This window comes from Triticum aestivum, chromosome 2B, assembly GCF_018294505.1.
Source record: "Triticum aestivum cultivar Chinese Spring chromosome 2B, IWGSC CS RefSeq v2.1, whole genome shotgun sequence".
Classification (NCBI taxonomy): Eukaryota; Viridiplantae; Streptophyta; class Magnoliopsida; order Poales; family Poaceae; genus Triticum; species Triticum aestivum.
Window position 1 is genome coordinate 521,251,098 of NC_057798.1, and position 23,856 is coordinate 521,274,953.

General features: G+C 46.6%; 2 protein-coding genes across 3 annotated transcripts; one reads left to right on the forward strand and one right to left on the reverse strand.

Annotated features, from left to right (window-relative positions):
- Positions 1–11,156: 11,156 nt before the first annotated feature.
- LOC123045784 (BTB/POZ and TAZ domain-containing protein 2) lies at positions 11,157–13,196 on the forward strand. The gene is made up of 3 exons (XM_044468958.1): positions 11,157–11,461; positions 11,565–12,310; positions 12,781–13,196. Exons 1-3 carry the CDS (start codon positions 11,360–11,362, stop codon positions 12,950–12,952), a joined length of 1,020 nt encoding a protein of 339 aa, XP_044324893.1. The 5' UTR covers positions 11,157–11,359; the 3' UTR covers positions 12,953–13,196.
- A 2,351-nt stretch (positions 13,197–15,547) lies between these two features.
- LOC123041556 (uncharacterized) lies at positions 15,548–18,689 on the reverse strand. Of its 2 annotated transcripts, none has more exons than XR_006418559.1 (3): positions 18,143–18,689; positions 17,591–18,053; positions 15,548–16,729 (listed from the first exon to the last, which is right to left on the reverse strand). XR_006418559.1 is itself a non-coding variant. In XM_044464151.1 (3 exons), exons 1-3 carry the CDS (start codon positions 18,155–18,157, stop codon positions 16,723–16,725), a joined length of 312 nt encoding a protein of 103 aa, XP_044320086.1. In that variant the 5' UTR covers positions 18,158–18,689; the 3' UTR covers positions 15,549–16,722. The 2 variants fall into 2 exon arrangements, 1 of the variants encoding a protein (XP_044320086.1); XM_044464151.1 differs by having other exon boundaries at positions 15,549–16,729; positions 17,591–17,880.
- Positions 18,690–23,856: the final 5,167 nt, after the last annotated feature.

Sequence of the window (23,856 nt, forward strand, 5' to 3'; positions counted from 1 at the left end):
TTATCACCTCCATAATCAAGAAACATATCCCTATTCCTCTAAGGATAATTTTGACCGCTATCTGTGATCCATTCTTAGATCACTCTTGTACCCCTTGACTGACTCATGGCAAGGCACACTTCAGGTGCGGTACACAGCATAGCATACTGTAGAGCCTACGTCTAAAGCATAGGGGACGACCTTCGTCCTTTCTCTCTTTTCTGCCGTGGTCGAGCTTTAAGTCTTAACTTCGTACCTTACAACTCAGGCAAGAACTTCTTCTTTGACTGATCCATCTTGAACACCTTCAAGATCATGTCAAGGTATGTGCTCATTTGAAAGTACCATTAAGCATTTTGATCTATCCTCATAGATCTTGATGCTCAATGTTCAAGTAGCTTAATCCAGGTTTTCTATTGAAAAACACCTTTCAAATAACCCTATATGATTTCTAGAAATTCTACATCATTTCTGATCATCAATATATCAACAACATATACTCATCAGAAATTCTATAGTGCTCCCACTCACTTCTTTGGAAATACAAGTTTTTCATAAACTTTGTATAAACCCAAAATCTTTGATCATCTCATCAAAGCGCACATTCCAACTCCGAGATGCTTACTCCAGTCCTTAGAAGGATCGCTGGAGCTAGCATACCTTTTTAGCATCCTTAGGATCGACAAAACATTTCTGATTGTATTACATACAACCTTTCCTTACGAAAACTGGTAAGGAAACTCGTTTTGACATCCGTCAGCCAGATTTCATAAATGCGGCTAATGCTAACATGATTCCGACGGACTTAAGCATCGCTACGGATGAGAAAATCTCATCGTACTCAACTCCTTGAACTTGTGAAAAACTCTTCGCCACAAGTCGAGCTTCATAGACGGTGACATTACCGTCCACGTCCGTCTTCTTCTTAAAGATCCATTTATCTTAATGGCTTGCCGATCATTGGGCAAGTCCACCAAAGTCCATGCTTTGTTCTGATACATGGATCCTATCTCGGATTTCAAGGCTTCTAACCATTTGTTGGAATTTGGGCCCACCGTCGCTTCTCCATAGCTCGTAGGTTCATTGTTGTCTAGCAACATGACCTTCAAGACAGGATTACTGTACTACTCTGAAGTAGTACGTATCCTTGTCACCCTACGAGGTACGGCAGTGACTTGATCTGAAACTTCATGATCACTATCATAAGCTTCTACTTCAGTTGGTGTAGGTGCCACAGGAACAACTTCCTGTGCCGTTCTACACACTAGTTGAAGTGACGGTTCAATAACCTCATCAAGTCTCCACCATCCTCCCACTCAATTCTTCGAGACAAACTTTTCCTCGAGAAAGGACCCGATTCAAGAAACAATCCCTATTGCTTTCGGATCTGAATTAGGAGGTATACCCAACTGTTTTGGGTGTCCTATGAAGATGCATTTTATCCGCTTTGGGTTCGAGCTTATTAACCTGAAACTTTTCACATAAGCATCGCAGCCCCAAACCTTTAAGAAACGACAACTTAGGTTTCTCTAAACCATAATTCATATGGTGTCATCTCAACGGAATTACGTGGTGCCCTATTAAAGTGAATGTGGTTGTCTCTAATGCCTAACCCATGAACAATAGTGGTAATTCGATAAGAGATATCATGGTACGCACCATATCCAATAGGGTGCAACTATGATGTTCGGACACACCATCACACTATGGTGTTCCAGGCGGTATTAATTGTAAAACAATTTCCACAATGTCTTAATTGCGTGCCAAAACTCGTAACTCAGATATTCATCTCTATGATCATATCATAGACATTTTATCCTCTTGTCACAATGATCTTCTACTTCACTCTGAAATTACTTGAACCATTCAATAATTCAGACTTGTGTTTCATCAAGAAAATATTCTTAACATCTACTCGAATCATCTGTGAAGTAAGAACATAACGATATTCACTGCATGCCTCAGCACTCATTGGACTGCACACATCAAAATGTGTTACTTCCAACGAGTTGCTATCTTGTTCCGTCTTACTAAAACGAGGCTTTTCAGTCATCTTGCCCATGTGGTATGATTTGCATATCTCAAGTGATTCAAAATCAAGTGAGTCCAAACGATCCATCTACATGGAGTTTCTTCATGCATATACACCAATAGACATGGTTCGCATGTCTCAAACTTTTCAAAAACGAGTGAGTCCAAATATCCATCAACATGGAGCTTCTTCATGCGTTTTACACCAATATGACTTACATGGCAGTGCCACAAGTAAGTGGTACTATCATTACTATCTTAAATCTTTTTGGCATGAAAAAGTGTATCACTACGATCGAGATTCAATAAACCATTCCTTTAGGTGCAAGACCATTGAAGGTATTATTCAAATAAATAGAGTAACCATTATTCTCCTTAAATGAATAACCGTATTGCGATAGACATAATCCAATCATGTCTATGCTCAACGCAAACACCAAATCTCGATGGTAGAGGGAGCGTGCGATGCTTGATCAACCTTGGAAACACTTCCAACACATATCGCCAGCTCACCTTTAGCTAGTCTCCGTTTATTCCGTAGCTCTTTTATTTCGAGTTACTAACACTTAGCAACCGAACTGGTATCTTAATACCCTGGTGCTACTAGGAGTACTAGTAAAGTACATATTAACATAATGTATATCCAATATACTTCCATTGACCTTGCCAGCCTTCTCATCTACCAAGTATCTAGGGTAATTCTGCTCCAGTGGTTGTTCCCCTTATTACAGAAGCACATAGTCTCGGGTTTGGGTTCAACCTTGGGTTTTCTTCACTAGAGCAGCAGCTGATTTGCCATTTCATGAAGTATCCCATCTTGCCCTTGCCCTTCTTGAAACTAGTGGTTTCACCAACCATCAACAATTGATGCTCCTTCTTGATTTCTACTTTCGCTGTGTCAAACATCACGAATATCTCAAGGATCATCATATCTATCCCTAATTTGTTATAGTTCATCACAAAGCTCTAGCAGCTTGGTGGTAATGACTTTTGAGAAACATCACTATCTCATCTGGAAGATCAACTCCCACTTGATTCAAGTGATTTGTTGCACTCAGACAATCTGAGCACAAGCTCAACGATTGAGCTTTTCTCCCTTAGTTTGCAGGTTAAGAAAATCGTCGAAGGTCTTATGCCTCTTGACGTGGGCACGAGCCTGAAATCCTAATTTCAGCCCTCGAAACATCTCATATGTTCCGCGATGTTTCGAAAAACATCTTTGGTGCCTCTACTTAAGCCATTTAACTGAACTATCACGTAGTTATCAAAACATGTATGTCCGATATTCGCAACATCGACAAATGACGTTTGGGGTCCAGCACACTGAGCGGTGCATTAAGGACACAAGCTTTCTACTGTCCGCATAATCGCTACTGTCAACTTTCAACTAATTTTTCTCTAGGAACATAACTAAACAGTAGAACTAAAGCGCGAGCTACGACATAATTTGCAAAATCCTTTTGACTATGTTCAGGATAATTAAGTTCATCTTATGAACTCCCACTCACATAGACATCCCTCTGGTCATCTAAGTGATTACATGATCCGAGTCAACTAGGCCGTGTCCGATCATCACGTGAGACGGACTAGTCATCATCGGTGAACATCTTCATGTTGATCGTATCTACTATACGACTCATGCTCGACCTTTCGGTCTCTGTGTTCCGAGGCCATGTCTGTACATGCTAGGCTCGTCAAGTTAACCCTAAGTGTTTTCGCGTGTGTAAATCTGTCTTACACCCGTTGTATGTGAACGTAAGAATCCATCACACCCGATCATCACGTGGTGCTTAGAAACGACGAACTGTAGCAACGGTGCACAGTTAGGAGAGAACACTTCTTGAAATTTTTGTAAGGGATCATCTTATTTACTACCGTCGTCCTAAGTAAACAAGATGCACAAACATAATAAACATCACATGCAATTATATAGTAGTGACATGATATGGCCAATATCATATAGCTCCATTGATCTCCATCTTCGGGGCTCCATGATCATCATCGTCACCGGCATGACACCATGATCTCCATCATCATGATCTCCATCATCGTGTCTTCATGAAGTTGTCACGCCAACGACTACTTCTACTTCTATGGCTAACGCGTTTAGCAATAAAGTAAAGTAATTTACATGGCGTTCTTCAATGACACGCAGGTCATACAATAAATTAAGACAACTCCTATGGCTCCTGCCGGTTGTCATACTCATCGACATGCAAGTCGTGAATCCTCTTACAAGAACATGATCAATCTCATACATCACATATCATTCATCACATTCTTGTTGGCCATATCACATCACATAGCATACCCTGCAAAAACAAGTTAGACGTCCTCTAATTGTTGTTTGCATGTTTTACGTGGCTGCTATGGGTTTCTAGCAAGAACGTTTCTTACCTACGCAAAACCACAACATGATATGTCAATTGCTATTTACCCTTCATAAGGACCCTTTTCATCAAATCCGTTCCGACTAAAGTGGGAGAGACTGGCACCCGCTAGCCACCTTATGCACCAAGTGCATGTCAATCGGTGGAACCTGTCTCATGTAAGAGTACGTGTAAGGTCGGTCCGGGCCGCTTCATCCCACAATACCGTCGAAACAAGATTTGACTAGTAACGGTAAGCACATTGAACAAAATCAACGCCCACAACTACTTTGTGTTCTACTCGTGCAAAGAATCTACGCAATAGACCTATCTCATGATGCCACTGTTGGGGAACGTAGCAGAAATTCAAAATATTTTCTACGTGTCACCAAGATCTATCTATGGAGAAACCAGCAACGAGGGGAAGGAGAGTGCATCTACATACCCTTGTAGATCGCTAAGCGGAAGCGTTCAAGAGAACGGGGTTGAAGGAGTCGTACTCGTCGTGATCCAAATCACCGGAGATCCTAGTGCCGAACGGACGGCACCTCCGCGTTCAACACACGTACAGCCCGGTGACGTCTCCCATGCCTTGATCCAGCAAGGAGAGAGGGAGAGGTTGAGGAAGACTCCATCCAGCAGCAGCACGACGGCGTGGTGGTGGTGGAGGAGCGTGGCAATCCTGCAGGGCTTCGCCAAGCACCGCGGGAGAGGAGGAGGACTTGGGAGAGGGGGAGGACTGCGCCAGAACTTCGTGTGAAGCTCCCATGCGCCTCCCCACTATATATAGGGGTGGAGGGGCTGGTTTCTTTCCCTCCAAGTCCATTGGAGCGTTGGCCAAGGTGGGAGGAAAGAAATCCTATCATTTCCTTCCCCATCGATTGTTATCCCCCCTTTTTAGGGATCTTGATCTTATCCCTTCGGGATATGATCTTATGCCTTCTAAGGGGGGATCTTGGTGCGCCTTGACCAGGGGTGTGGGGCCTTGCCCCCACTACCCATGTTCATGTGGGTCCCCCATGCAGGTGGGCCCCACTCCGGAACCTTCTAGAACCTTCCCGGTACAATACCGAAAAATCTCGAACATTTTCCGGTGGCCAAAATAGGACTTCCCATATATAAATCTTTACCTCCGGACCATTCCGGAACTCCTCGTGACGTCTAGGATCTCATCCGGGACTCCGAACAACATTCGGTAACCACATACAAACTTCCTTTATAACCCTAGCGTCATCGAACCTTAAGTGTGTAGACCCTACGGGTTCGGGAGACATGTAGACATGACCGAGACGTTCTCTGGTCAATAACCAACAGCGGGATCTGGATACCCATGTTGGCTCCCACATGTTCCACGATGATCTCATCGGATGAACCACGATGTCAAGGACTCAATCGATCCCGTATACAATTCCCTTTGTCTAACGGTATTGTACTTGCCCGAGATTCGATCGTCGGTATACCGATACCTTGTTCAATCTCATTACCGGCAAGTCTCTTTACTCGTTCCGTAACACATCATCCCGTGATCAACCCCTTGGTCACATTGTGCACATTATGATGATGTCCTACCGAGTGGGCCCAGAGATACCTCTCCGTTTACACGGAGTGACAAATCCCAGTCTCGATTCGTGCCAACCCAACAGACACTTTTGGAGATACATGTAGTGCACCTTTATAGCCACCCAGTTACGTTGTGACGTTTGGTACACCCAAAGCATTCCTACGGTATCCGGGAGTTGCACAATCTCATGGTCTAAGGAAAAGATACTTGACATTAGAAAAGCTTTAGCATACGAACTACACGATCTCTGTGCTAGGCTTAGGATTGGGTCTTGTCCATCACATCATTCTCCTAATGATGTGATCCCGTCATCAATGACATCCAATGTCCATGGTCAATAAACCGTGACCATCTATTGATTAACGAGCTAGTCAACTAGAGGCTTACTAGGGACATGGTGTTGTCTATGTATCCACACATGTATCTGAGTTTCCTATCAATACAATTATAGCATGGATAATAAACGATTATCATGAACAAGGAAATATAATAATAACTAATTTATTATTGCCTCTAGGGCATATTTCTAACAACATCTTCCACTGCTAGGTCTTCCTTAGCGTGCACCATATCCAATTTTAACTGTGCCACTTCCGCATCATGTCGAGCTTGATCCGCCGGGTTGACCACGACGGTTAACAGAGTGGTCAGCTTATCTGTGAGATCCATCAACACCTGAGCCGAGGAGCACACAAGGCCTCCTGCCCCGGCTGCTGCTGACCCGAAGGTCATGGCCGCCGCAGTTGTGGAGTCTTGGATAGGTTGTGTGCCGGCCATGAAGATTCCGACTCTGCTCGGCATCTCGAGGCAATCCGGAATACTGCTGCCATCGGAACAACCCCCAAGCCTGCCATCTTGCAGTTGATACAATGAATCTGTCTCACATGTGGATGACTCACCCTCGGAGTAGACGGCCGTCTCACCACCAGAGGCAGATCCTTCAGAGAGCCCTCCATGGATGCATCCCACGAAGGCATGCTTCATAGCAGGCAGAGCCTGGGCAGGTCTCGCGCGCTGAGCCGTCTCGACGAGGTCGGTGCAGATGTCTGGCTCAGGGCCCGGCTCGCCGATCTTGCCGATGAAGACATGAATTCTGCCGAAGGGGACCCGGTATCCGTACTCAATTGAGCCGGTGTCCGGGCCCCAGCCTGCATCGTCGATGTAGAGCTTGCCGTGACGACTCTTGGTCATCCGGCCCATAGCATATCCCTTGAGCCCTTCAAAGCTGCCCTTCAAGAACTCAAATCCACCGTGCGCTGGCCCCATGGTGGGCGCCAACTATCGTGGAATTGCCACGGCAGATGTCCTAGCGAAAGGACTTAGTCGTGGAGCCATCGCAACTAGGAAGCTTAAAGGGGTTAATCGGGACAAAGGACACGAGGTTTATACTGGTTCGGCCCCTTACGGTGAAGGTAAAAGCCTACGATCTAGTTTTGAGTGGGATTGCTTATGTCTCGATAACCAGGGAGCGAATCGCTTGACCTAGCTCTCGAGTTGATGTTACTTGTCCTGAACCGCCGCCGGGTCGTCCCTTTATATACAGAGGCCGACGCCCAGCGGCTCTATAGAGTCCCGACCGGCTCATAAACAGTGTCCGGCTCGGTCTCTTAACTATTCTTGCCTTACAATACAAGTCACACATACATGGCGGTTTATCACTACGGTCCTTAAGTCGCCTCTGGGCTTTGGGCCCTTAACTGAACCGCCATCTCTATCCTGGGTCTTGGGCTTCAATAATATTTGCGAGTATAACCCGGCCCCTCCTGGGAGGGTCATACCAATAGTTATATCCCCAACAGGTCCCGAACTGTGCGTCTAAGGCTAATGGTAACAGGAGGCGAGGGACACAATGTTTACCTAGGTTCGGGCCCTCTCTATGGAGGTAATACCCTACTTCCCGCTTGATTGATCTTGATGAATATGAGTATTACAAGAGTTGATCTACCACGAGATCGTAATGGCTAAACCCTAGAAGTCTAGCCTATGAGGTTATGATTGTTATGGCTTAAACCCTAGAAGTCTAAACCCTCCGGTTTATATAGACACCGAGGGGGACTAGGGTTGTACAAAGTCGGTTACAGAGAAAGGAATCTACATATCCGAATCGCCAAGCTTGCCTTCCATGCCAAGGAGAGTCCCATCCGGACACGGGATGAAGTCTTCTATCTTGTATCTTCATAGCCCAACAGACCGGCCAAAGTATATAGTCTGGCTATCCGAGGACCCCTTAGTCCAGGATTCCCTCGCCGTTCACTAGCTCGTGTCGCTCGAAACAACGAACAACATCACCCATACAACAGTAGTTCGATCATTATGGCTTTTTATCGTGTGGCAACGCATGAGCGTTCAATAAGTTGTCTACGGCCTTCCCAAAACTAAAAAAAATCACTCTTGTTAAAAATAATTTTTTGAACAAATTACATTGGATTATAGGTAAACTTTGAGGATAAGCTTCCATTAGAATAATACTAGTGCATGCAGTCTTCGTAGTTTTATTTCTTCCACGGAAAGAAAGAGGGCCTTTTGGCTAGGGTTTCTCATGCCTTTCACCGATGCCGCCACCGGACTACCTTGTCTCCTGTGGTCTTAGGGCCATGGAGGCGTGGTGGATCCCGGACCTTGCCGGCGGAAGGGCTTAGTTTTTTCATGCTCTTTTGAGTTTTGTTAAGGTTTGTGTCCTACTCAGATAGACGAGTTGGCGACGGCTCTTTAAAGATGGAATAAGGTTCTCCCCGCCTTGTCCCCATCCCGGTGGTGTTTCTAGGATCGTCGGAGGGCATGTGGAGGTTTGTCTCTGGCGGATCTCGCGGGATTCGGTCGGCGTTTGTCTTTGGTGGATCCACGTGGATCTTGTCTTCGTTCATCTGTGTTCGCGTGTCTACAGGTTGGATCCTTCCGATCTACACTTCTCTTCATCGGCGGTGGTTGCTGTTCTGGCGTGCTGGTCATATGGGACCTTAGCACGATGACTTCCCGACTGTCTACTATGACAAGGTTTTCCGGCTCCAATGAGGAAGGGGCGAAGACGGCGACACGCCCTCGGCTCGCTCTAGTGCTAGTAGTCATCGCTAGATGGTCTATGGACCTAGATATATATTTTACTTCTGGTGTACTTTGTACTTCCTGATGAATAGATTGGAAGTTATCTTCGTATAAAAAGAAAGAAGCTTCCATCCAAGTACCAACTAGAAGAGAGGAATCTTGTACTCCCTCCTTCGATCCATTTGTCTAGATACGGATGTATCTAACATTGATTCGTCCCCCTCCTGACCCCCGCGTCGCCCTCCTCTGGCGACACGGGGGGAACGCATCCGCCGCCGCCAGGAACCCCCCTGCGTCCGCCACCACTGCGCCGCCGCCGGAGGGCCGGCCAGCGAAGCCGTGCCGCGCCCCGGGATGGTGGCGGCGGGGCGGATCTGTCCCCACACGCTTCCCCCTCCCCGCCCCGCGGATCCACCAGCCGCCGCCGGGACGCGCCACCCCCCGCCCGCTTCCGCCGTGCTGCCGCCGGTGGGCTGACCGGCGAGGCCGCACCACGCCCCAGGATGCTGTCGCCGGCCGGATCCGTCCCCCGCGCGTCTCCCCACCCCCGGCCCCGCGTCCTCCCTGCCCCCACCCTGGCTCTAGTGTGGGCGCCACTCCTCCCAGCGTTGTTGCACGTCCCTGCCTGACGCCCTCCCTAGTAGACCTTCCCTCCACCCTCCACGGCGAGGCCATGCCCTGCTGGTGCGACTGGTCATGGGTTGGGTGTGGGATCTGCGGCCGGTCGCGGGGGTGTTCGCAGTCTGCCTTCCTGCAGGCGGCCCCCTCGTATCCGGCGGCCCTCTCCCTCCCGAGCCGCGGTGATGGCTCATGCGCGGAGGCGACAAAGATACATTGCTAGAGGCAGTCACAAAGTCCCTCAATACGGGTACTTGCTGGCGCTGCTCCAGCCCCGGCGAACTTGGACCCGCGTCTCTCCGGTGTCCATGGCTGTCGGTGTCCTCTGCCGGGTGGCTCAGGCCTCGAGAACCCAGCAGTTGCATCCCTTTCCAGCTCGCCTGGCTCCTCGACGTCTCGACGGCTATGGCCACGGCAGCTCAGATCTGTGTACCTCCAGTCCTAGCTTGCCGGCGTTGCTGTTCGCCGTCGCCCCATCCCCTCGTGGTTTACTTCATCGTCTGCCCTACCTTGTACACTTCAAAGCCTTCCCTTTTTGCCAGATCCAATGCTCGTGGATCCGGAGGAGGTGCCACCCTCCGACGGCAGGTGCAGCCCGCCAACCCCCCTTCTGACATGGTGGCTCTGATCAGCGTTGGCTTCCTCATCCTCGTTTCCAGATTCGGCGGCTATGGGATTGCTCAGCCTCAGGCCAAGGAGAAGTCCCTGCTCGGTTTGCCGATGCTGGCAACGGCGACGTCTGCGGATGTCGTTTCCTCCTTGGAGGCGTTGTCAAGGCCCTCGGTTGCGCCCCTCTTCGAGCTCAGGGGAAACCCTAGGTCCAGTTCCTCCGGACCGGATGGCGACGGTGTCTCGGCGTCGTATTCCTTCTTGAATCCGCCATCTTGCTTGGTCGCGGTGTCCCCGGTCTTGGCTCCAGCGATGTTGGTGACCTTGTTGATTCGAGTTTGCCGCTCTTTGTTTGGGTTTGGTAGGTTTAGCTGTGTTGTATCTTCTCTTCGGGCTGAGCATCCCTTGTCTTTCTGCTCCGGACACCATGTTCATGCATGTCTGCGTTCGTGTCATGTGTTGTACCCTTATATGTACTTATTCTGCTCCTTCTATCAATACAATGATACGCAAGCTTTGCGTATTCGCGAAAAAAAAATGTATCTAACTTTTTAAGACAAGTAATATGGATCAAAGGAAGCACAAAATTTAAACATTTCCAAATAAATATGCCTCTGGATATGCATCCAATAAAACAGGCAGGGGCTGAAACGTGTGTCCGTGTCAGCAAATCTTCGGCCAAAAGCAACAAAAGAACGGAACGCAAATATTTCCTGCTCTACCCCACCGAGCTCGTGGCACACGCATCCTCCACGCGTCCCAATCAGCACCGGCGTAGGCCCAGCCTGGCGAGGCAACGGCCGCGAACGCTGCTGGTGGGCCGCCCTGGATCTAGCCGATGACTCGGATCCTCCTCTTCTCTTCCAGCCGTCTCACCGGTCAAATCCGCCCTCTCATCAACGGCGATATCCGCCGCGTATACCTGGTCCTGTGTGTGCACTGTGCGGCGCGGCATATATTATCAATTTATCATCGTCAGCTCCCTTTCTCCACGGCACTATATAGCTGTCGCCGAGCTCCCGGCTTCTCCCCATTCCTCGTCCACATCGCTTTGGTCTAGTTCCCTTCGTCTATTGGCTAGCGAAACCAAATAGTTCACCAGGAGAGCACAAAGGATTTCCAAGAGGATCGTGCAGTGCACAAGGGATCAATGACGTTGTGCGCCGATTTCGATGCGCTCCGGGCGTCGGCAGCGGACGTGCGGGTCGTCACGTCGGACGGCCAGAGCATCGCCGCTCACTCCTGCGTTCTTGTAAGCCAGCCTGCCGATCATGTTTCTTCTTTGTCTGGATCTTCTTGCCTTGTGTTGAGCTATGTCGCTGACCTTTTGGTTTGGAACTTGGCGGCAACATCAGGCCTCGGCGTCGCCCGTGCTGGAGCGCATGATCGACAGGGCGCGGCGCGGGTGGGGCGCCGACTGCACCATCCGCGTCCTCGGCGTCTCCTTCGACGCCGTACGCGCCTTCCTCCATTTCCTCTACTCCTCCAAGGTAGCGCCGGAGGAGGAGGAGCTGGTGGGCGCGCACGGCGCGCAGCTGCTGACGCTGGCGCACGCGTACCGGGTGGGGTGGCTGAAGCGGGCGGCGGAGGCCGCGGTGTCGGCGCGGCTCACGCCAGAGCGCGCCGTCGACATGCTCAAACTCGCCAGGCTCTGCGACGCGCGGCGGCTGTACCTGCGCTGCGCGCGGCTCGCCGCCAAGGACTTCTCCGCCGTCGAGCGGTCGGACGGGTGGCGCTTCGCCCGCCGCCACGACGCCGCGCTCCAGCTCGAGCTCCTCCAGCTCCTCGAGGACGCCGACCAGCGCAAGGAGCGGTGGGCGCGCGAGAGGGCCGCGCAGGAGGCGTGCCGGCAGCTGGGCGAGGCCATGGCCTCCCTCGAGCACATCTTCCCCAGCGACGGCGCCGTCTGCGCCGACACGCCGTGCGCCAAGGCGGGGTGCACGTGCCGGGGCCTGCAGCTGCTGATGCGGCACTTCGCGACGTGCGCGAAAAAGGCCGCGCCGGGCGGCTGCGCGCGGTGCAAGCGCATGCTGCAGCTCTTCCGCCTCCACGCCTCCGTCTGCGACCGGCCGGACAAGGCCTGCCGTGTGCCGCTCTGCAGGTGAGAAAACGCAACAAACAAACATACATGCATTTTCCCGCTGTAAATTTACGTCCGTTCGACCGATCGGCATATCTAGCGATAGCTAGCTCGTCAGGCGAGAGTACGGCGTGTGCCGGAGGATATGTCGCCGGATCAGCAGCACAAGGTGCAGGCTGGCGACATTTTTCTTTTTTGCCCGAAAAGGGATGACATCGACCGACCTCTGCATCGGTCGATGCAGCAGGCCGGCGAGACGCCTTTCCGCCGGACGAATTCATTTGTTCCATCGTACTGAGAAAACGGACGTAGCTTTCTTACTTTTTCATGAAAATGACCTGGACGACAAGGGCGACGCTACCAAAAATCTCCACCCAAATGAATCTGACGCACGCCAACTAGTAGTAGATTTTATTTACCTATGATGGATTGATGGTGATATCAGATGGCCGCAAGCTAACGTTTCATCTTGATTGGCTAATTTTGTGCAGCCATTTCAAGGCGAAGGCGCAGACGGAGAAAGCGGACAAGACATGGCGGCTTCTGGTGAAGAAGGTGACGAGGGCGAAGGTGATGTCCTCCTTGGCCAGTAGGAAGGCAGTGCCGGAGGTTGTGGCCGAGTCATGGACGAGATACAACGGCATAGTGGCCAAGTTGAGATGAGAAGATAATCAAGCCTGGCCGTCTCCAGCTTAGTATACTGCACAGTTTAATTTGGTGTAATCGTCAAGACCCGAGTGCTTCAAAACATCAGGTCACGGTCTTGTAGGTCTAAACTTAGCAAGGTGGTGAATCAAGCTGTATTATATTATATAGTCAGGCTATAGGTAATGTCCGGGTGATGTTTATACGAGTAGAATTTTCGACAATTCTCCACGGTACTGCAATCACAGATAGATTAACAACAGTTGTACTAGTACCTTGATAGCTGCTATGCGTGTCCATGGGCTCCTAGCCCAGAGGTGGGAGTGCGGTGGCACGTTCCCGCCTGCGTCGGATATATCCCCGGAGAGGCAATACATCTTGCTGACGCAAGAACACATAAAACACAATAAAGTCCCTCATACGATTGCAGCACAATAACACAAAAATTGAGCAAGTTTATGTGGGAAACCGGGTCGAAAATCATGATTTATTTATATGGGAAACCGGATAAGAAAACCATTGATCAAGTTTATGTGAAAAATCGGATCGAAAACCATATAGCAAGAGGGCCAATACATATTGCCGATGCAAGAACACATAAAACAAAATACAGTTCATCATAAGATTACAACACAAAACATTGAGGGCATCACTATCACTACATGAACATTTACATATCAACTAGAAAAAATAAAGAAGAAACATTATTAAACCTATTTAGGTGTTGGTAGAACTTTCATGTGATAGAGGAACCTCGGCGGTATTCAGGCACAGTGTGCAAAACAATAGATTTTTTTCATAACCTCTTGATTTCCATACCGTGATGTCTTATCTCTTTATAGTATTTTTTCGTAGGGCTGCACCAAGAATTAAATCTAAACACCGAAGACTCGTATCGAAACCATGATGTGTTCTCTTCCTTGACCCACCTGGTATTGCACCAACATATCATGACTCCACATGTTTTTACACATGCTCATCTGTTGCAGTAGCATATCAGGGACTCAAGGTGCTCCCACACATGCTCATCTTACTTTAATATATGTTGTATGTTGACCAAAAAATGCTGAAACACTCTGTCTCACAATCGGTCAAGCCATTATTATCTTTAATATCTGATTTCCAATGCCTAGTTTTGTTCCTAAAAAATACTTAGTTTTGTTCTTGACGCTTTGGTTGAATAGTATAATTTTCATCTTTTTTCATATGAATTGCAAATGGAGTGCGTATTAAAAACTGAATTGTTAAATCTTTTCTCGTTCTTATTTTGATTGTGTTTGTACAATATTATTATTTGCTAGTGTGATTGCTTGTTCCTCCCTCTTGTTCACCCTACATTAGTTTCCTATACATGACTCAGAATAATATGAAGTTACAACCAAAATTATATTGAGTTTTGGTATAGGAATGATCCCACTAAGTGCATTTTTTTATCCAGAACTTTAAATAGTGACATCTAAAGACCAATGAAATGGTATCTTCTTCGTGTCATGCAAAAACATACAAACTTCTAGTTTTTTTTCTCTTACACATTTTCACTGGACGCGTTTGGTTGCATGCATTCGGTTGCACGTCCTAACAAAATGAAATCTTCCACTTTTGTGGTGTTCGGCTACCAACAAGAGGGCTAAACCCTATTCGACGCTGTAAGCGCTAGTTAGAGTGCATTTCACTAACAGCGCATACCCCCCTGCTACTTGGGCTAGGCCAAGCGCTTTCGTGAAGCTTCTAGAAGCTTTTGGCTGGTTTTTCCTTTCTCGTTCATGGTTTTCTTGACGGTTTTTCTCCCCCCCCCCCTTTCCTTTTCTTCTTCCTTTTCTTTTTTCCTTTCTTTTTGAATTGTGTGAACTTTTTTCATATTCAAACCTTTACTTCAAATTTGTGAACTTTTTTATCAAATTCGTGACCTTTTTTCAAAACACATGAACTTTTTTTCAAATTCATTGAAAACTTTCAAAACCGACAAAATTTTGCAAATACATGACATTTAAAAAAATCCTCGATTTTTTTTCAATTTTGCTAACTTTTTTTCAGAATACATGAACTTTGTCCATATTTGCGTACTTTTTTCGGATTCATCAAATTTTTTGAATTTTGGACTTTTGGAAATTTGTGAACTTTATATGAACTAGTAAGCATGCACATGAAATTCATGTGCATCAACAAGATGAGACATCGTTTAAAAAAAAACGAGACTTCATGTGTGCCTGGCTTGGGAAAGATGACATAGACTTGGTGCATGCCGATGCCTCCCTCTATCCTGATGAAGCATGGAAACTGTACCCAAAGAAATAGCTGCAAGCGGCGTGGGCTGCTCGACTTGTTCGTTGGAACCAACTTTTTTTCCTTTTCTTTTCTGATGTTGATTTACAAGTATGATTTAGGTACCTGTGTTGTGAGCTTGAGTTTTGTGTTGGACAATTATAGTACATCATAAGCAAGTTGTAATAAAATGGATATGCTTCATAGCTATCTGCTGCCTGAGTTTTCCAAGATTTTTCTTGTACACTGGTTTTACATGATGTTTCCAATTTGGTGAAGCCTATTGGGAGTTAACCAATAAAAGACAAGACGAATTTTCATGTATGCCAACATCAGCTAGACATCCGCTTAATTATTTTAGTTGAGATTACAAGGGATGACCTTTACAATCGTGTCTCCACTCTCCACTTGAGAACAGTAGTTTCTAAGAAAAAAAGTACAATAAATAAACATATATTCAGCTAAGAAGCAATGCATTAGAAGTGAGTCATTTGATGGAAATGCATGTCGACATACCATTGAAAGGAACAAATCAATTTTATGGTTCAAACATATATTTAAAGCACAGGCATGACCCTCGTCTTGAGACCTCCAGGATGACAGATGGCTACATAGTTTGGTTGGCCCCAAATATGGGTACAGCAGCGAAGGTGGCGTCGACAATGGACACTCTGGCCCGTATAACCTATGCAGATATTTTCAGTCAGAATATACAACCTACAGATATTTTAAAAGCATTTCACCGTTAGCAATACTTCCACTCTAGGTATTCATTTTTCAAACGGGGAACACTCCCCTGGTCCAAAAAGAGAATAGATGCATCTAGATTATTATGTTTCATCTGCATTTAAATATGGAAAATAACTACATGCTAAACATGCCGGGGGAACTACAAATGTTTCCAGCAGCTTCTAATATATGAGAAATAAAAGGAGAAGCAGGAGCATCAACATTGATCTGAGACCTTATATACACTTAGTACATAATTCACCATGTGCTTATCAAGATGGCAATAAAAGGTTAATGACAGTAAAAATGTAAGTTGACCTCTCTCTGGATCATCAAATAAAGATAAAACGTTTGCCCATCGGTGTTCATAAAATTAACTCATTATTTCTCGAAACATTAATTCAAGATATATGTCAGATGTGCACTTCTACTTATTCAATTTGGAAGCATCACATAACTAACAGAGTTTGACTTACTTCAAACAGAACAGTCACATGCATAGTAATAGCACTCAATTTGTATAATGACATTTGACCTTACGATTATGAAACCCACCAAAGATCTTCTAGATGCGAGGTATAACAGTAGAAAACCTAGAATGACTCGAACTACAGGCCATCCAAACAGCAACATCAATCAGTCGGTTGCACCAATCGAAGAACTTGATGATGTCCTCTTATGACCGCAGCCTCCCTGTAGTAGAGCATGAGCTTGTGTTGCAGGCAGACAGCAAGGGAGCACGGGCTATTAAATCCTATAGGTCATTCACCCATCTCTTCCCATATCCCATCAGAACGCTAGGCACTATGAGAAAAAAGAGAAAATAAAATTATGTACTACAGAGGCAACTAAAGAAAAACATCATAAAGCATTTGAAAAAACATTTCATACGACTTGTAAGCAGGAGCATCAACATTTGGACCTGTAGCTTATATTTAACAACTAACACATAGTAAATTTACTATCCCGTCTGCTTCCTTGTGCCTACTCCTTCTGCATCTCCAGGGTCCAGGCTACCAAATTTGATGTAGAAAATCAACTGCAAAGTTCCAACTCCCTTCTTCAAAATCTATTTGGCCAGAATCTATCTAGCTCCTGGGCATGGTTTCTTTTGGTCGATATTTGTCACTTTTAACCTTTTCTTTTACATATGTATGCATGGTATACCATTGGACATAGTACAACGATATTCACCAAAGATATGTGTTAATGTTCTTAATTCTCTTCCTTCTAACTGGCATAATGTGAGAAAATGTGCATGGGGTTCAGAAAAGTGTTTCTTCCTGGGAACTTCTTACTCCATATCTAAAACCAACATCAGTGTTTCAATACATTGAGTATCATTTCTTACTTATATCATTCTGTGACGCAAGCTTTACGATTACTATATGTCTGTACAGTCTTCGTTCTGAACCATGTCCAGAAAAAATCCAACGCCTTGGATAGCTTAGAACTTGAGTAAATCATTCACACTGTTTGGGGTGCCTTGTATCTCTGGCTGGACGTTTAATTGATCTGAGGTCCTTTCCCAAAACAAAAAGGAGATAGCAGCCATCGCCCATCGGTATTGAACACGGGAAGAGTTATATATACAGTTAATTGTCATTGCAACATCGACAAAGCTGAATATCACTATGAAATTTTATGGCGCTGTCGGACACATACCAGTGCAGCGTGTCGGGGCGGTATGTCGACCACACCATGGGCATGAAGCATGAAGGGGCCGCAGATCGACGACGGAGGAAGGTGCTGATTCGGCCCGGATTGCAGCGCTGGAGCAGGGGAGAGCGCCCGGGCACGGAGACGGAGGGGTCTGCTGCGACGTGGCTGTGGCGACGCAGCTCAAGACAGCCTTTCTTATGCCCAGCGCCGCCGCGTTCCCGCACAAGATTCGTTGATTCTTTTGTACTAAGCAGCATTTCTGCAGAGTCCAAACACCACCACTGAATTCTTTCCTGCATATACAGCAGATACACAAACATATTACATTCCTTTTTCAGTTTCTTTTCTTCTCTCGTTTTCTTTCTTTGGACTGACAATTCTATCCAAGAACGCCAACATTCCCCTGTTTTTACTTCCACATTCATCCATCCATCCATTCATACACTACACCTCACTGAAGCTCAAGCTGTACCCACATATCAGAAAGAGGTTAGAGAGTGAGTGTGATCAGCAAAGCACAGGAGGAAGAAGAGCAGAGTTCAGAGGAGGAGTTACGTTGCACTGCTGCATCCGCTGGTGACGCCTGTCTCAGGGATGTTGGCAGGCTGCTCCTTGTCGTCCAGGCATCAGATGAGCACGGCGCAGCGACTACCATGCGGCTTCTCCAAGCGGGGCGGCCGCGGCGACTCGACAGTCCCCGGCGCAGCTCCTCGTGTGCTGGGCGGCGACGGCCGGGGAGGCAACGACACCTGCTCCTTCTGGACGCACCCGGCGCCGCCGGTCACCCAGGCCATGTTCTGGGGCGCGAAGCCGGAGCCCTCCGTCTTCGGCGACGGCGGCGGCTGGGAGAGGCGGGACGGGGCCGTCAAGCGCCGTCGGCATCAATCCTCGTCGCCAGCACCGTCGGCATCTGCTTCCCCGTCGCACACAACAGGGCCACCTCCCTCGTCCATGTCCTCGCCGACGCCTACGCGGCGCTCGCCTACTGCGCCGTCCCTGGAGGGACCTCCCCTTCAGGGGGCTCGTCTGCCTCGGCTGCGGCGAAGGGCGCGGCGAAGGGAGGCGAACGGCGCGGGAGGAGGAGGTCGTGCGGGAGGAGAAGGAGGAGGTCGTGCGGGCGGTTTTCTTTTTATTTTTGTACTGCGGGGCAGATTAGCGATCGTGGTTGCTAGCGTTAAACACAAAAGGATTAAAGGCCATTAGATTTTGATGATGGATGGATGTGATTGTTTGGATCTGCCCCTCTCTTTCTTTTATAGTGGTAGTAGATAAATAGACTTTTAAAATTCATATTTTTTGGAATTCATGATTTCTTTTCAAAATTCATGAACTTTTCTCAAAAGAATTCAAATCCATGCATTTTTTCCAAAAGTCAATGGTCATTGTTTAGCAGTCAGTAGTGAATGCTAAAGGTCAATGGTACTTTTCAAAAGCATTATAAAAGACCGACATGTTTTTTTCGTTAGTAGACCAACAACAGAAGAAACTGGAAAGAAAAAACAACTGAGAAATGAACGAGCGATGGAGCGGCTGACGTGGGTAAAGCAAGCGGCCGAAGCTAGGCGAAGCGAGCTAGCTTAAGTTTTGGGTTGTGTCTGTTGGCATCAGTGCAAGCATCGGTTTGGCTCCCTAGCACTGGGAGGAGGTCTCAGCAGGAGGACTCAGTTAGTCCAGCCATAGAAATAGAAAGGTTGCATTTGAAAGAACTATAGAATAAACCATTTCTCTAGGTCCAGGCCCGCAAGCTGAAGGAAACAAATGTTGAAGATTCCCTTCTTTTTGTGGGCTAACCCGCATCACCATCTCCCACACAATGCAAAACACAACCCTAACCAAGCAATAAACTCACATAACCCATCAACCCGCATGCGGGGCCTATATCTTGCTTATACCGAGATGTATGCTCTCGTCGCCTGGGGCACGGCGCGACCAGGTCGGCACAATACTATAGCATGTAGTGAGTTTTTTTTTTCATTTTTCCGGTTTCATTGGTTTCAACCCACTTTTTTCTGTATGGGTTTCTTTGTCCAGTTTACACTGTTGGGGTGCTGTTTTCTTTTGTTTTTAGTTTAGTTTTCTTGTTTCTTCTTCGGTTTTCTTTCTTTCATCATTATACTTTATTTTGTTTTTTCTTTTTTTCTTAGGTTTTTTGTTTCTTTCTTGGTTTTCAACGGTATTTGCCTTTTCTTTGTTTCTTTATCGGCTTTCATTGTTTTCCCATTCTTTTTGCGCTTGTTTCTTCATTTTTCATTTTTCTTTGCTTTCTTTTGTTTCTTTTTTGGTTTTTTAGTTTTTTTGGTTTTCATTCTACATTTTCTTATACATTAAGAATATTTTTCAATACACATTTAACATTTCTCAAATATGACTTTAACATTTTTTAATACATTGTTAGCATTTTTTCTATGCATATTTTAAACATTTTTATATGCTGGATTAACCTTTTAAAAAATCGAGTACATCGTCAACATTTCTTTCATACACATTTTAACATTCTCAAACACTAGATTAATATTTCTTGAATACATGATTAAGATTTTGTTAATACATGGTCAACATTATTTCTATACACATTAAAAAAATCTTGATTAAGATTTTGCAATTAGTTTTTTTCAAATGCTTGATTAACATTTGCTTAGTACATGATCAACTTTTTCACACACATTGTATATTGTTTGTTTAGGTTATTTAATACATGGTGCACTTTTTTTCTGTACATATTTTTTAACATTCTACAAATGCTTGATTAACATTTTTCAAATACAATTTTAACATTGCTTGAATACATGGTCAACATTTTTCTCTAGAGACATATTTAAAATTTTCAAATTCTTGATTAAAAAATTTCAAATACAAGTTTGATATTTTTGGAATACATGGTCAGCATTTTTTATACCACAAAAGCTACATGTCAATCGCCTGACTTTCGAAGTTGGTGTCAGTCGATTTTTGGTTCAACGGAGAAATAGCCGGAGGGGGAGGAAGAACTCGCCGGAGAGGAGGAAGAGCCTCGCTGGGCAGGCTACCCCACCATCTATCTTAGGGTGGGGTGTGGGGGAGGCAACACGAGGTTGTGGAGCGGCGGCAGCGGGCGGTGGTGAAGGTTTGCCGAAGAAAAAACCGGCGAGGTCCGGGCCTAGAGGGATGGCCGGGGCGGTGGCAGCACAGCGGTGGGAGGAGGTTCCGAGGAGGGCAGGGCGGTGAGGCTACGCGGTAGCGCCGCCGGCCACGGGCGGTGGTGGCCGGCGGTTCGACCGTTGGTCCGTGGGGCTGTTGGAAGAAGATTCGCCGGGAGGTTGGAGATGAACTGGCAGCCGTTAGATTGGAGATTGAGGGTGGATAGCAGTCGACTGATCCAAATCGGGGAATTCAGTCGACTGGCACCCAGCCAGTCCCTTTTTATACACATGTAACATTTTTCAAATGCGTGATTAACATTTTTCAAATACTTGTTTAACATTTTTTTAATGTATGATTAACATTTTTTAATACATAATTTTATTTTTTCCCACACATTGTATATTTTTTTTTACACATTTTCGAATACATGGGAAAGAATTCTTTATACATATTTAACATTTTTATAATGCTTGGTTAATAGTTTTTCAAATTATTTTATATAAAGTGTTTTTTGTCATTTAGAATATTGAAAGTATGAACTAAAATGAAAAATATTACGGAAAAACTGAAAAAAGAAACCGTGAAAAAGACGAGCCTGTGGCCTCCCGCGGGTCCGGTCCGGCCCCTTTATGTAGGCCCCTGACGCGAGAACACTCTAAGTCTTGCTATAAGCCAGACATAGAGCTTCCCTCAACCCACGTGCATACATTCCAAATAGCATGGCCTTTTTAGGTATCTCCCTCCGTCCTCTAGATATATCCATTTTCCGATGAGTATTTCCGGACGGAGGGAGTATGTCATTAGTGTGGCATGCCCCGAACGTGCTTGTCCCCAGCGACAACATGCCTGGCCAAGGCTCTGAGGATGCATGAAAAAGAAGTGCCCTCAAAGTCCGAAAATTGCCAAAAGAGCTCTGGCTCCATCTGGTCCTATTTTTGGAATTTTCAAAAATCATTTTTCAATTTTCAAAAATTCTAGCACATGTATATAGGGATGTATACTGCATATCTGTAAATTTTCATGATAAAGTACGTTCTTATGTGAACTATATAAAAAAATCATAATTCACGGTAAAAGTTCATGTTTTTTTATAGACCACATAAAAATGTATTTCATCAGAAAAATTACTTAGATGAAGTACACATCGCTATGTACATGTGTATTCTTTCACAAAAAAAATCAAAATTTCAAGCTCCATGGAGCTCATGATCCAAAAATCCACTCTACACCACTAGGTTGTTGCAAAGAAAAAAAGTTACGGCGGAAATACATTAAACTTGGTATCTTACTCCATCCGCCTCACCACCAACCGCGTTGGTGGTTAGAGTGTAAGTAGTGTTTACTTTTGAGTATTATTCACGCACATCTTGTAAACAAAAATTCCGTGATAAAAGTGAAACGAAGTGTCTAAAAAATGGCCGAACAAACCCATAAACCTTGGAAGTTAGAGCATTTCTAGCAGACCCCTTAAATCGCGCCGACCCGCGAAATAGCCGTCAGTTTACGGTTTTACGCGAAAAAAGTGGCCCGAACAGACATCGTATACGCGCTTGACCCTTAAATTTTTTTGAGGGGCGTGGTAAATTGCCCCTATCGACCCGCGAAAACACAACCCCCCACCCCGTCGGTGCCCTGTATCTCGCGAAAGCGGTTTGCGGGAGGGACATTTTAGGCCGCGCGTGTTCCTCACCCCCATCCCACAGCCACCCGGCACCGTCGCCGCCCATCCACTGCCTTCGATTTCAGCCATATCCGCCAATGGAATCACACCGCCGGGCCGCTCCAGGCTTGGGTCCACCGCGCCACTTCGCCGGTGCCCCGAATCCACCGAGCCGAGCCACCTGGGTTGCCGCCGACCCGGATCGACCTGTCGCCGAGTCGCCACCCGCCCCAAATTCACCGAGCCGAGCCGTCCCCGAGTCGCCCCGGATCGACAGGCCGCCGGTGAGTCCTTTTCTGCCCGTTCTAGTTCGACTTAGCGAACAATTTGTAGATGAATTTCCGTTCATGCGAGCTCGGGTGCGATTTGTAGATGTATTTGAGCCCTTGCGAGGAACTTTTGCTCGGGTATTCGTCCTCGTGCAACGACCCGGACGTAGAGTCACTGCTCGAAAGCCATCGGCAGCAGATGGTAGTGGTGGTCCTCGCCGTGAAGGAGCTCGAGGATCGGAACCGAAAAAGACGGCGAGGATCGACCGCCGGCTGTCTTTACATCCCTCGTAACCGCCATCTCGGATACATGATGTTTGAATTCAGGACAAATCTTGTATTGAATTATTAGTTTAAGGGGCATACCTTGCGCTTTGTACCATGACGGCCAGGGGACGGATTGATGATGGACAGCAGGACTCCATTGGGTGGGCGTAGGAGACTGGTGGCCGCTACTCGACTAGTTCATCCTACCATGCCAAGTTCTGGGGTAGAGAGGTGGTGCCGGCGGCTGATTTCACGTGGAAGTCCAAGGCCCCCCTACAATATAGGTTCTTCACTTGTTTGGTGCTCAGGAATAGGTGATGGACTTCAGATCGCCTAGCATGACGTGGATTTGATCACCAAAAGGCGTGCCCGCTCTGCGATCAAGAGGAGAAAACCATACAACACCTCCTGCTTGACTGCGTGTTTGCATGGGAAATATGGAGCGTGGTCTACCGAGCCATGGGTAAGCAGGAACGGACCCCAACTGGGAGGTTGACCCTCTCGGAGTGGTACCATGACAAGATCGGGACGAGTCACAACAAGAAAGATACATGAGCAATCATTATTGTTGTCTTATAGAAACATCGGAACTCGATCGTGTTCAACGGGGCAACACCGTCAAGAGACCATGTAATCTCTAGATTAGAAGGAGAGGGTAGAACATGGAAGTTAGTTTGGATCCTTAGAGGATGGGTAGATGCCTTCCTCGGGGCGTTCACGAGTGAGCTATCGCGACTAGATACGGCTTAGGAATTTCGGTGGACTTAGGTGGAGTTGGGTTCATGTGATATGCAACACCAACGTGAAGAGGCTCTTTCCCCATCTTTTTTAATACAAAAGTAAAGACTCGTGCATATTCGAAAAAAATAGCTTCATTCATGAAAGTAGAAATAGAAATTTTGAAACATATACTCCCTCCTTCTCATAATATAAGAACGTTTTTGACACATTAT

Coding starts and splice junctions, on each gene's coding strand:
- LOC123045784 (XM_044468958.1), top strand. CDS start 11,360: ATGACGTTGTGCGCCGATTTCGATGCGCTCCGGGCGTCGGCAGCGGAC. Junction 11,462..11,564: donor CCGCTCACTCCTGCGTTCTT/GTAAGCCAGCCT, acceptor CGGCAACATCAG/GCCTCGGCGTCGCCCGTGCT. Junction 12,311..12,780: donor TGCCGTGTGCCGCTCTGCAG/GTGAGAAAACGC, acceptor AATTTTGTGCAG/CCATTTCAAGGCGAAGGCGC.